Here is a 14,565-nt window from a genome sequence, read left to right as displayed (position 1 = left end):
GCCATAAAGGTGATCCCTTCATATTGGCCTCACAAGCACAACAAGTATTTTACGTGACAGACCCACTCGATCAAAAAATGTCTATTGTGTTCAAGACACCTCCCAAAAATTATAGAGATACATATGAAGATGTAGATGAAGAATTTAGTACTATTGTTCCTCATAATGATAACATATTGCCACGTGTAAACACACTTGACTTGCAGAAGGAAAATGATTATTTTCGTACTGATTGTCACAATATTCTTATATGTACGGTACGTGTTTCTTAATGTCATGAATTACATTTGTAGCGATAATATTTTTCCTTCTTTTAACACTTAATGATCTTTATTTTTTGTTTGTAGAAGGGAAAGGCCAAAACTTGAGCATATCGTTATGTGGAGAATAAGAAAATGACAAAAAATGACGATGTACTTTACTTAATATCTTTTTACCATATTATACCATCAAACTATTCTGGTGTAATATTGTTATAACTCAAAGATATTTTTTTTCGGTTTTTTACTGTTATATTGTTACACATGTTATAACATAAACTGCATGTAATAGCAATGTACTTTCGTTATGAACTGTTAAACAAGTTATATTGTATTCATTTCATTTATTTATCATAATATTCTGTTAAACTAAGTTGTATTCTTTTCATTTTTAATGGTGTATTATCTGGTGCAATTAAAAGAATAGATGACAAAAAGGGCAATTTGGTCCTTTCTTATAACTCTTATTCAATACGACATTATTTTTCTTTTATGACTATATTTACATATAGACACATATAATAGTTGTAAACGTAACTAAATGCTACCTACACACACTATTTGTTTCTTTTTAAAGCCAATTCATAATATTTTGACACACAAAATAAAAGGTACATGACCATAAGTAACATATTCAATGAACGACCCCTAATTATAACGATAAGACATTATTTTTCTTTTATGACTATATTTACATATAGACACATATAATAGCTGTAAACGTAACTAAATGCTACCTACACACACAATATTTGTTTATTCTTAAAGCCAATTCATAATATTTTGACACACATAATAAAAGGTACATGACCATAAGTAACCAATACTAACTTCTTTTACTTTCTTGCGTAAACTAAATACAACTAGTACACAACTGCCCTATGGAAAGACAAATAATTAGTGTGACCATATGTATCACCTTTTAGCTACTTTGTCTGTTATGTGGCTAAAAAGGCACCAGGTTATAGACACACAGAGAACTAACTCATGTGACGATACTTTTATCTACTGTCTCTCATAAAAAAAAGTATGACAATCTTAATTGATACATGTGGCTGATTGTGACCTATGATCTCAGTGTTCGAGTGTGACTAATATTTGTCACATTTGGTATAATTAAGTGTGGTAAAAGTGTTGATTGTCTATATAATGGCCACACAATCTAATTTAAATGTATCCAAAAACAGTCTCTAAATTTTTTTAGTGACATTTGGCCACACTTTTAAGAAAAAGTGTCACAGGCCGTTTTTCGGAAAGTGTGACAGTAGGTCATTTTTATACTAGTGCTCGCCGAGTCGGGCCTTCCGACTCGTCGAGTTGGTTTCAACCCGCGTACAAAATGTCTCGACTCTACTCGACGAGTTGATCTCCCATCACGCCGAGCCCATGCATAAAACCTCCCCAATTTGGCAACTTTCCAACCAACACCTGAACCGGGTGTTACAATCAATTTTGTCACGCTTGTTAATGGGATTTTGAAATTGATCTGTTGTTACTTGCAAGTGCTTTGAGTAACCTAGAAAGTCCTATTTTGGAAGCTGAGTTGCAACAAATGGAGTATTAATTTTAAGCTAAACAGCTTAGATTTCGTGAATAGAGCACACCACGAATTTTATGCATACAATCATGTATTCTTCTAGATGCATCTATTCATATATAAACAAATGGAAGTTTGAACAAAAAAAGAGCATATTAATGACAATCATTCTTGGATGAAATTAGAACTCGCATTTACTCTCTCCTTCCAAACAGGAAACCTCACTTGACGGGTATATTATACCATTTCATATTATCTTTTAATGGTTTTTTTTATTCTTATCATGTACTTTTCTCATGATGTAGTTTGTACAGGTTTATGGCTAGAAAAAGGCAAAGAGTACATTTTTTGGAACAATTTGTAAGGGTTGTAGTGGGTTGTTAAGATTCTTGATTTTCCAATATAAGGTTGCTGCAAGGGCAATTCGGTCCCATAGGGTGGTCTGAAAAAGGGTAGAAAAGGGTAGTTGAGTTGAAGTGGAAGATTGTTCCAGGTAGAAGGGGGTGGAATGGGTAACAAAGGATAATTTGAAGAAATTAGGATAGGTGGTCAGCGAAGTCATCTTTGACCTTGTCACTACTTTCCGATACCTCTTGGTGTTCGTTTTTATGACATCTAAATTCGTCATTTTTTTAGATTCAAGAAAGCTGTGACAGGTGGCCCCACAGTGACTTTTATTGGATTCCACTGGGGAGATGGTTTGGGGTCAGTAGAATTTTTTTGTCTATTGTAGTTTTTCTATAAAAGAATTTTTTAGATGTATTTCATTTAATATTGGGATGTTATCATTACCAAATTCAATGGATGAGATTGTAAGACATGTTTTTGTGATATTAAAGTGTTATCAAGTGTTGAATAACTAAAAACAAAATTTGAGTGTTATGTTGCAATTTAGCTCAATTGTCATTCAAGATTTGTGGTTAGTTTGGCCAAATACTAAAAAAATACATTATTGTTTTATTATCAAATTTATATCCAGGGGTTCCAGGACACATCAATCAAGACAAAGGCAATCTAACAAAGATTAACCAGTATTCACAGCAAAGTTTCATTTTTAACCTATAATGTCAACCTACATTCATTTAGAATACATAATGGCAGCAAAGTTTCATTCCTAACCCCAAATAAAAGCTTATTATCATTTTTAACCCAAAAGTATGATGCTATTTTGTGATACAAATGAATGTATGGTGCGTGATAAAAACAAAAGTATAATGCTATATAATGCTTTTTTGTGAAAAAAAACGAAAGTGTGATGGTATTTTGTGATAAAAATGAAAGTATGATGCTATTTTGTGATTTAAACGAAAGTATGCTGCTATTATTGGTTAAAAAATGTTGGATGATGTTATGTGTTTAAAATGAAATTTAGAGGTTATCATACAGAAAAAGCCACACCATTTTTCACAAGGTCAGTTAACAAACACATCATACAACCAACTAGGAAATCTGGAAATTAAATCATTCACATTTAATTAAAAAATCTAGAAATTTGGAAAGTTAGTTTTACACTCAAATTTCATTAAAACAATAAAACCTATATCACTATATACAATGGTGTTTGTACAACTGTTCTAAATTATAATCCATGCTAACATTTCTACATCTTTACTTCAAAAACTATATTTGATCAACTGGTTGAGAATTAAAATCAGTCACTGATCGATACACTATCATCAAAAAAGAGCAATGGATCTATCTGTTACATTAGCCAAAGAGTACCCAACAAATTTATTCACAGATGCTGCTTCTTGAGCATTGATCAAAGGAGATATCTAGAAACCCCATATCCACTAACTCGGTATACTATCTGTTACAAGGCGAGAAGAAAAGAAGGGTTAAAACTTCAAAGAACACAAATTAATATTAAAATAAAAAAAGGTCCAAATTTACCTCTTGAAATCACATTTCCACCAAAAGCCATGATAATCAACATTGCAAAAGATACAAATGTGTTAGCCACAATCATATTACACCCCAAGGATCCCATCAAGTAGAAAATACTAATGGACATTTGGTGAAGGAAGAAAAAAAAAGCAGAAACTGCTTTAAAAACCTGAAGATTTATTTATAAGAAATTAAGAATCGTCTTGGTTTGACCTTGCGTGAAGAACTGTTGACTATCATAAAGTATAAAATTTACGTGACAATATTTGGATCAAGTCCAACCACATAGTATGTAAACGCCAACCAGATACCAGATTCTATGAGTAAAGTTGGGATACACAAAATCCAAGAAGGAAGTGTATAAACCCAACAAGGGTAAAATTGTAAATCCCTACGCTTGTATATCACTGGATGCTTGGCTACTAACATTGACACTTCAGTGAACCCAATGAAGAGAAGAATCACCATAGAAAAAAGCCTATGCCTTTTAAGCCATATTAAGACAAAGCTTCATTAAGGCATTTAATCAAACACTTGGTGTATATTATCAAAAACATTAAATCAGAAAACGAAAACACATAGAATTAAACTCGTATCGTTCACAAACCTCAATCTAATGAAATTAGTATAAATTAAATTTAATTTTACCTAAGGCACACCAAGAACAAACTGAAGAAAATGACATCGAAAAAGCCTCATATTGTCACCTGATTAACCAGAAAAAAAAATAAGGAATAAAGGATGATAAAAATACATACATCGACTCTAAATAGGATAAGTCTGTTTTATTTATGAAACTTCATGATTAATTTGATTAGGAAGAATTAATGAACACACGCAATCATGGAATCATTCGAAAATCAGTAAAGCTCTAACATTAATCCAAGAACTGATGCCAAAATCAAGAACCAAAATCTGCTATATAAGTGTTAATCGATGGTGAATCAGCAAAAATCAAGTAACTGTGCAACCTCAGTGTTTTTAGGAAGGATATAGTAGTTCTCAGTGTTTGTTTCTAGGAATGAAGTTTTCACGTATCAATTTTTCTTTCCAACGAAATCAACAACCAAACCACACTGTTTTAATAACTGGGTACCTAATCTTATATACCCTTAAAGCTATATTCATTTTTTCCATATACAGGGGTGTATCTAGTATTGCCCAAGGTAGGTCCTAGGACCTACCTAAATTTTCAAATTCATTTACAATATATATTGTAGAAAAATTAGGAATTACCTTAGAAAAAATAAGCGACCTACCTTGAGTTTGTTTTTAAAAATATTGTCTTAAAAAATCATTTTAAAAGAAAAAAAAATAAGTTAATAGGATCAATTTGTTATTTTAAATTATGGGATTGATAAAAAAAATTAACCACTTTTAATCGGCACTCTCAAAATATCAATAAACAAATAAATTGATGTAATAAAAAGAAGCCCACATGTTAAAGACTCTCACTCTCTGTTCACCGCTTTATCAATGGACTAATAATCAACTAGTTTTTCCTTAAAAACGTACTGCTTTTTTCATTTATATTTCAATCGTTTTGTTAAATTTTTTTATTGGTGGTGTCTGATCGGTTTTAACAAGTTGAACTGATTCGTCCAGTTTTTTAAGGTACACGACCCGACCCGACCACAGACAAGTGTTGTTGAATTTTTTTTTATTGACTTCACTTAATTTGGGAACTATGTGATTTTTTAGACTAGATTCGCCACTGCCCATATATATATATATATATATATATATATATATATATATATATATATATATATATATATATATATATATATATATATATATATATATATATATATATATATATACACACGTATAATGTATGTTTTCTAATAATTTTTTTATCAATACACATCGGCGACTTATTTTCCTCGAAATCAAATTTTATATGCTTGGCTCTTGATCAATATGATTTAATAAACATTTCCGAACAATGGAAAAACTAGATTGGCCGATTGATATTTTTGTCGTATCTGACTAACATGTGTTACCTCCAGGTGACAAAAGGGTGGCGGCCATTAAACAAACCTTTATTCGTCTCTGTAATAACATTTTTCTCTAGCATATCCGCTATGTACCGAAAATAAGGTAGAACTATTTTCAGTATTGCAACTTAGGGATGATATTACTTGTTTTGTCTGATTTCATATGCCATATGTGTTGTACATGATCTTCTATCGAGGAAACTTAATGGAACGGGCGAATACATCGATGGTTATTACTACTTCAGACACCTTATGGTACAACCTGTCACAATCGGATCTTCTATGCTCGAGCTTTGGCATAAACATATAGGGCATCCATCTGGATATATATATGCGAACATATATACACATAAGGCATGTGGAACATATATAAACATAAGTAGTTATTTAACTGCTAAATATATGCGAACAGTGGGTATATTAAGACTATATTAATTTTGCTTCACTTCTTAGTCACCGACAAAACCCATTAATCTATTTGTAGAGTTTTAACTAGACATACTGAAATTAAAAACATTAATGCAGGCTATGAGACTATACAATCATTTATGTCAATTCTTCACAAAATTTACAAAGTGAACAAAAATTCCCCTTATAATATTATTTTGGTCAAGCATGTAAAGACAAACTTTGAATGTAACTGATATCTTAATTACCGTTATTTATTAATTTGATGGAGACTACTACGTGAATTTACCTAATTGTGCCCTAAAAGATACACTTAAAGCAAACCTTGACGTGAGCAGAGAGGATTTCTTATATTCTTTATTTTTCTTGACAATGTTTTCCTCAGGCTCAAACCCTTTTCCCGAGTTTCCCTCATCCCCCAATATATTCTTTCCACCTAATTTTCACTTTAACCATGAAAAAGATTGTGCTTGCTTTAACTACCACCTGAATAATAGCGACCCATTAATCTCCGGCGATTGTTTTCACGATACAAATAACAGTCTTGCTCCTCCTTCTCCGCCCATACATAATATCACTACAATCAAGCAAGATTTTGGTAGGCAGAAGCAGTTGTCTTCTGAAGAACAAGTGTTCCAGACTTGTGAAGATCATGATGATCTACAATCGGTAATTTCTTCCTGCAAGAAGAAAACGGTGGCATCAAAAGATGGGCATAGTAAGATCTACACAGCTCGAGGCCCCAGGGATCGGAGGGTGAGATTGTCCATTGACATCTCACGAAAGTTCTTTTGTCTTCAAGACTTGTTAGGTTTTGATAAAGCAAGTAAAACCCTTGATTGGCTCTTTTCGAAGTGCAAGATAGCGATTAAGGAGTTGGTTGAAGAAACAAATTTCTACTCATCTTCCACTTCCACAGCGTCTTATCAATCAAAAACGAGTTTTCTGGAAGCGATGATGGGTGTACGTGATGGGGGCAAATTGAAAAAGAAATCAGAACTCAAATATGTTAAAGGAAAAGCGAAGAAAATCACACAAAAATCAAAAGGAGGATTTCAAGATAATCTTGAAAGAGGCCACTCAAGGGCCATGGCAAGAGCGAGAGCTAGAGAAAGGGTGAGGGACAAGAAGCGAATCAGAAAGCTTGATGAGTTGACGACAATTATGGTTCATGATGATTTTGACTATCAAGTAACCCCTTTAAACCTAACATTCAAACTGTGTGGTGAAAAAACGATAACAAATAAAGACTTGATAATTGAGAAAATATTGGAACATAAAATTTATTGAAATCAAAACATATCAATATCTAAAATTTAAGAACAACGATTTACTGTAGTTTTGAGCATGAGTTTAATAATTTCAATTCGCATTAATTATTCTAACACCCATGCAATAGTAATCAACTGGATATGGATAATTTTAGTATTTGTTTTCTTGTTTTCTTTTAACAGGACTTCAAATCAAGTGCAGGAGATAATCATATGGTGATCTCAGCGCATCCTGCAGTCTGGTGATCATTGATCGGCAGTATTCTTTAAAGCTGGAGTGACGATATTTTAAGGATGTAAGTCAATTGTTGTTGATTAGTTAATAGGAGTTAATGATCCATATATATATTGTTATCCTTTGATGCTTTTGAGTGATGTTCTAGATCTATTGAATCTTGATTGACCATGTTGCATTAAGGTGTGTAGCTAGTTGACCTAATACAACCTAGTACTACTCTAGTACCCTTCTAATTTGGTCAAATATATTTGAGAATGGAAAGTGCTTAAGGGTTTAATTATAACATATTTGAATATTTGATCATTGATTTTAGTCAATGGCTCAATGCATCGTTATTGTTGAGACGATATTGGAATATAAGATTTCAAACGAATCAAATACTATGAAGCTCTAAAAATTAAAAACACCAATGTACTGTAGTTTATTTTGAGTGGTTTTCGTTGGCATTAGTTACTCTTAACACCCATGAACTACTAATCAAATGGAGATATGGATGATTAATGATTATACTAAATTACATTTTATTTTCTGTTAACAGAAATTAAAATCAAGTGAAGGATATATCATAGCATTATCTTGTTGCTTCCTGCAGCCTGATTGTACTTGTTTATGCATGGTCGAGCTTGAGTAATATTTTTTTTAAGGATGCAAGTCATGCAGAATTGTTTTTTATTAATTAATAATTAATATTGTTATGGCAGTTAATACTTTTGAGGGCTTCTATTGAATCTTTATTGATATGAGATAATGCCATTCTTACTATGTTGCATAAATGTTAGAGCCTCTGAGTTTCGTGTTGTTGACTTCCAAAAAGCTAGTACCCTTCTTAGGTCAACTAAATTTCAGAATGAAAGTTTATCATTCTCAAAGGGTTAATCATGACATATTTATCACCGATCATACCCGTTCACGAGTATAAGTTCTGATACGGCCAGGGAATCCACTAATATAAAGTAACATTTTTGCTTGCATTACATCATTTAAAGTTCTTATATATCAACAAGGTTAACCGGTCAATGCTTAAAACGGTTGATGTATTGGTTTTTGGATGAGTTTGAGGGAAACACGTTTGTGTGGATCATATACGGGTATCCCTGCTCGTAGGCTTGACAACTAGGGGTTCCAAGGCGGAGTAGATTGTTTTAAAACTTGTTACATGTAAAGTCACAAAACATGAGAAATCGTGCATGGAAAATGAACACGTGTTTATGCCATTTGTGTTTGATACGCTTGGTTTGCTCGCGTCGGATGCAGTAAAGCTTTTAAATAGAATACAACGTATCATGCATGACAATATTAAGTCCCTTAGATCTATTGATATAGTCTTCAACAGAATTGGTTTTATTATACAAAAGAATTTAGCAGCGTAGATTGCTGCGATTTGCCTTCTCACTCAATGTATTGTGATCACTAATCATTTATACACGAAAATATCCTTTATGTTGTTTTTAAAAAATAAATAAATAAAGAAAAGTTTTAATTTTTTCATCATTGAAGATGAGCATTATGATCTTCAACAATACGAAGGAATATTATCATCTTTTTTCGTCAAGGTTTTCTAGATTAAAGCTTCATCACATATGGTTTTTGAATGTGAAGAACACATCACCGAAAATCATTACTAAAACCCTAAACAAACCCAATACAACAAGCTTTAGATTTGAGTCACGAAACTACAAAATACTTTTAGGAAATCTAATATCAGGAATCTCCATTTCTACAAAGATATGGAGACGAAGGTATTGCAAGGCGGGATATAGGTGCCAAGTATCAACAACTTTTAAAAACCCTACAACTATGAAATATCGTCGTAGTAGATGGGATATAGATACGATGTTATGGTTGTCTTATAGCCTTCATAGGTATAGCTAACATTTCTTGCAGTAGTTATATCTTATAGAAATGAAGAGCACGGGAATGTTTCCAAAAATGATGAATTATCTTAAACTCCATCACAACAAAACCTCGAGGATATGAAGAAGAAGAAAGGAAGCCCTCATTATTCGTATGTGTCCCTCATTTTTTCCACATAATACTAACCAACATGGTGGAGAGATTACTTGATGGTGGTTGACATAGATTAAAAAACCCAAAAATTGGTGATGTTTTATTTGATCATCGACTTACATATGAACAAATCAAGTTGTTGTAATGATTTTGATATTAATTTTCAAGGGATGCTATTGGTTGATCAATATGAAGAAATCCTTGAACATTAAATGAGCCTTTTGTGGGAATAACAATACGATCAAGAAAAGTATCTCTATTATCAAAGAAATAGGTATCAAGGATGAAGGCCCATCTTGGTTATCTCCTACCAATGAACTATTAGCCCACCATGTAGAACTTTCCATTGGCATGTGACATAAAAAATAATAGATACAAGAAAACAAAACAAATAGGGAGCATCAATGACCATGTACAAAAATAAGAAGGGAGCTAGTTCCTAAACTACGTATATAATACAAAAGTAGTGAAATTATAAAATAGCGATAAACCAAGAGGCGTATGCTAATAAAACAAACTAAAATTAAAGGGAAATCATAGAAAGGCCTTTCAAACTATATGACATATACAAAAGTGAAATGGGAGGTAATTCCTAAACTACATATATATTACTCTATTATATTAATTATATGCCTCTACACCCTCATATATAAGGTGATGTACTCATAAACAGCTTATTTATTCAACTCTAACCTTTTGGTATTTTCTTATTTACTTCTTGGGCATGATTTTCTACTTACACAATGTTAGTCCTTTAGATTTGATGAAGTCAAAGTTGTTACTGCCGCTGATGGATATTAGTGTGTGTATTCAATAGTCACCTCAGTAACCCTGATGAAGATGATTCGGTGATAAGACCTTCCATATAACAGAAGACTCTATTTTAGTAAGGGATTGAGTTTCCTATTTTATCTATCTTGTATGTTAAGATATAACTTTAGGTATTTTGTTGTAAATACCGACATCCCTCATTGTGAAGGATTATCGATCAAGAGTGTAATAATCAGAGTTTGTTCTATGATTATCTCTTGGGTTACGAAACTATTCTTTTTCAATAAAATTTTAGGTTCAAAGTATTCTCCATTATTCATATATTTGATTGTATTTACTTGATTGAATCTAAGCATATTTGTTCTTTATAGATTCATCAAGTTTATCTTCTTCCTTGTTTAAATACCACTACCTAAACAAATGTCCTCCCTATAAACGAATAAAACAACTTATTTATGTGGTTAAGAAAACCATGATTGTTTTGGAAACCATGGATATCTACACGATTGACATACTAAAAGATGGTCCTTATGTTCCATTAAGAACTATCACATAAGAAGGAAAACCACCCTACATTGTTCATGCTCTTATTCATCAATGGATTGAAGAAAAAAAGAAGAAAGCTAATATAGATGTCAGGGCAAGGGTGTATATCTGTTCTTCACTTCCTTATATGAATTTTATCATCTTATTGAAAATTATGTATGTCTGCAAAGGAAATCATTGAAACCACGAAGGCCACTTATGAAGGGACTGATGAAGTTCACAACAATCAGAAGAACACCCTTATTCGTAAGTATGAATACTTCTTTGCTTATAAGAATGAATCTCTTACAAACACATTTAATAGTTTTAACCGTTTTATCAATGACTTGAGGAAATTTAACCTCATAAAAATATGATTTTCTTGTTCATAAGTTTCTTGACTCTCTTGATGAGAGTTGAGAACATCATGCTGATGTCTTGATGAATAGTGAAAAGATTAAAGAGCTAAATCTTCAAAGTGTATTTGGAAATGTAAGTAACTATGAGCAAAACAAGGCCAAAAGAAGAAAAAGTATCAGACCGATGAAAGATGTAATGAAGGACAGTCTGTTGCATTAATTTCCTTGAGTTTGAAGGTTATTAAAGATCTGAGTGAAGATGAAGACCTCTTCTCTAGTGAAGATCTTGAAGATGAGGATGAGAAATTCAAACACGTTCAAGTAGAATCATAGTACTTTTAGCCTAAGGAATATTAAATCAGATTCATCCCTTCGATCTAAAAAAACTAATACTGCTAACCATTATAAGTGTTATAAGTGTAGTAATACATGTCACTTTGCTAGAGAATTTTGTGTCAAGTCATCAGATCAAAAGGACGAGTCATATGAAACCCAATACAAGTTATTTGTTGCTAGGTTGAAGACACAAAACCTTGGGTTTGAAGTATTGACGATGAAGATAGTGTTGAGAAACAAAATATGCGTCTAAAGACAAACGTGGACTCCTTTAGCAAAGCAGCAACTCCATTTCCTTTGAACTTGATCTTGCTCAAGATGTAATAGAATGTGGAAATCATGAATGGGATCTGCCATCCATATATCATGTTAAAAAGTCTATAAGTTACTTTAAGAATAAAAATGTTATGATGTTTGAGTATCCGTGTCTTTATCTTGAAAAATCACCAAGAAAAATGACCTTAAAAACAAACATTACTCTATAATTTCAGAAGTTAAAATCAACAATCTTGAACTATCAAAAAAATTTAACCAATTTTTCCTTAAAGAAAGGTGTGAAGCTATTTTAATATTTGAAAACATAAGAAAGATTGTTAAAAATTGGACTACTTCTTACACTAGAGTCACTACAACTGTTAATGATAAAATCCCATCTCAAGTTGTCAAAATAATTGTTGAAATTTTTCAAGATGTTGTTAACATTTATGAACAAATTAAATAAGATCCAAGATTTCCTGACATTTAAGATCTTGTTGAAGATTATCTAAAATATTTTGTTAAATCAATTGAATCTAATGAAGAAGCCATTGTTAATAAACATTGTGAAACTGACATAGATGGTAATATAATTCTTAAAGGATGCATTATTTCCATGTATCCATCAGCACAAAGCATTTTTCAAGAAAACTTTCAAGTGATGGAGAGAAAGTTGTTATGTTTCCAATTTCAAATGGAGAGAAACATTAAGCTCTTGATATAATTCTTCAAAACTCTAAGATTTATATGTCATCGGATGATTGTGAGCATTGTGACTCATTAGTGGATGCTTTCTCTAAAACATTAGTATCTTCATCCATTGGTGCTTCAAGATCAACATCCAATGTTGATTGTTTCCAACGGAGTAGTCGTCCCTTAGTTTAACACTTCTCAAATAAAACATGTTTTTTTCAAAAATAAAATGTTTTTAGAAACCTAAAACTAAAGAGTCTGATTCTCAAAAGTCAAAACCAAAAACAAAAGTTAGTGAAAGAAAATGATATAACTTTGGAAATAGAGATCATGTTGCTCATGATTGTCCTCGTGAAAAAGGGTCAAAAAGAAAAGATAACATATTTCTTAATTATGGAAAATGGATTATGAAATAGAACTCCCTAAATTTTCTTCCTCTAGAATGTTATAATATTTTTCATTCTGTTAAGTTTGTAGTAAGTAAACCCATTGTCAAATGGGTTAGAAAGGGAATCGAATTTTGTTTGATTGTCGTGCTAAGGACATGAGCATATTTGGTATCTTGATCATGCTTCTTTACGGCACATGACAGGTTTAAAGTTTCTTCTAGAAGACTTTTTCAAAGAGTATGGCCCTAGTATTACTTAGGAGACAACAACAAAAACTTTACCAAAGTGCATGGTACTCTCATATGTAACTTTGTCATGTTCTCAAATGTCTCATATGTGAAAGGTTTGAAGTACACTTCAGTGCAAGCAGTCAATTGTGTGATGTTGATTATGAGGCTAATTTTAATAAGAAATAAGGAATGTTGATCCACAACAAAAAGAACGTAGGTCTCAATAACAATAGCAAAAAGACATTTACATCATTGACATATTCTTAGCTGATAAATCCTTTAAGATGTGATTTCTCTCTAAATCTCAATCTAATCTTAACAAGATTTGGCATAAAAGACTTTTTCACCCTAACTTCAAGACAATCTCTAAGCTGGAAAATCAAGACCAGGGAAGAGGCATTCTAAAGATGAGCTTTATGAATTACAAGTTGTGGTTAGCCAGTTAACTTGGAAAGCAACACAAATCCCCTTCAGATAAAATAGTGTTCCTCAATATATTATCTATTGGCCCTACTAAACATGGATTTATTTGGTCTTGTTCCAGTTCAAAGTCTTCATGGGAAGAGATTCTCATTGGTAATTGTAGATGAATTCTCCTTATTTACAAAAGTGATGCGGCTGATGAGATCATTTGGTTTATCAAAAGCATTGAGGTGTTAACAGAAAAAAGGTTAGACAACTAAGGAGTGATCATGGATTAGAAGTCATAAATGTCACCCTTGAAGATTTTTGTGAGTAGAAAGGAATTACTCATAACTTCTTAGCTGTTAGAAATCCTAAATAAAATGGTATTGATGAAAGAAGAAATAACACATTGATAGAAGTTGGTAGGACCGTGATAGTTGAATCTAGAGTTCCACAACAATTCTGGACTGAATCTGTTAATACTACATGCTACACATATAATCATTCCATTCTGGTGAAAAGAGATGAAAAAACAACGTATGAGGTAATCAAAGGTGGAAAACCTGTCATTTCTTACTTTTGTATTTTTGGTTATCCTTTTTTATTTTGTATGAAAGAGATCAGTTGTCCAAGTTCCAAGCAAAAGGTGACAAAGGGATTTTCCTGGGGTGTTCATCCATATCCAAGGCATTTCGTGTAAACAATGTTAAGAAAAAACTGTTGAAGAGTCTATTCATGTTGAAATTTTCTCTCCATTTGTCACCTTAAGCCTATTTGTAGTCTTCATTGAACCTTTGAAGCACAAAACGAACATGAGGTAATGACAACTAGTTCACCACCAGTTGATCAAGCAAATTTTACCACTGATACGAGCACAGGTGATAATGAAGGCGATCCAACTGTTAATATCTCCACTAATAATGATTCAACTGATCACTCCACTGGTTCTACTATTGCTTTCATGCCTATTACTCTAAAGGATCACCCTACATCT

At 32.2% G+C, this 14,565-nt stretch overlaps 1 protein-coding gene across 2 annotated transcripts; it reads left to right on the top strand.

The window, feature by feature from the left end:
• The first annotated feature begins 6,454 nt into the window (after window positions 1–6,454).
• Window positions 6,455–8,249, top strand: LOC145169455 (uncharacterized). 2 transcript variants are annotated; one of them, XR_013742489.1, is made up of 3 exons: window positions 6,455–7,283; window positions 7,547–7,659; window positions 8,140–8,249. XR_013742489.1 is itself a non-coding variant. In XM_079088006.1 (2 exons), exons 1-2 carry the CDS (start codon window positions 6,465–6,467, stop codon window positions 7,607–7,609), a joined length of 882 nt encoding a protein of 293 aa, XP_078944132.1. In that variant the 5' UTR covers window positions 6,455–6,464; the 3' UTR covers window positions 7,610–7,686. The 2 variants fall into 2 exon arrangements, 1 of the variants encoding a protein (XP_078944132.1); XM_079088006.1 differs by lacking the exon at window positions 8,140–8,249 and having other exon boundaries at window positions 7,547–7,686.
• The last annotated feature ends 6,316 nt before the right edge of the window (window positions 8,250–14,565 follow it).

This window comes from Lactuca virosa, chromosome 4 (genome assembly GCF_052849685.1).
Source record: "Lactuca virosa cultivar CGN04683 chromosome 4, Lactuca_virosa_CGN04683_v6, whole genome shotgun sequence".
NCBI classification, from domain to species: domain Eukaryota; kingdom Viridiplantae; phylum Streptophyta; class Magnoliopsida; order Asterales; family Asteraceae; genus Lactuca; species Lactuca virosa.
Note: the sequence above shows the minus strand (reverse complement) of the source record. Positions and strands in the feature narration are given on the sequence as shown.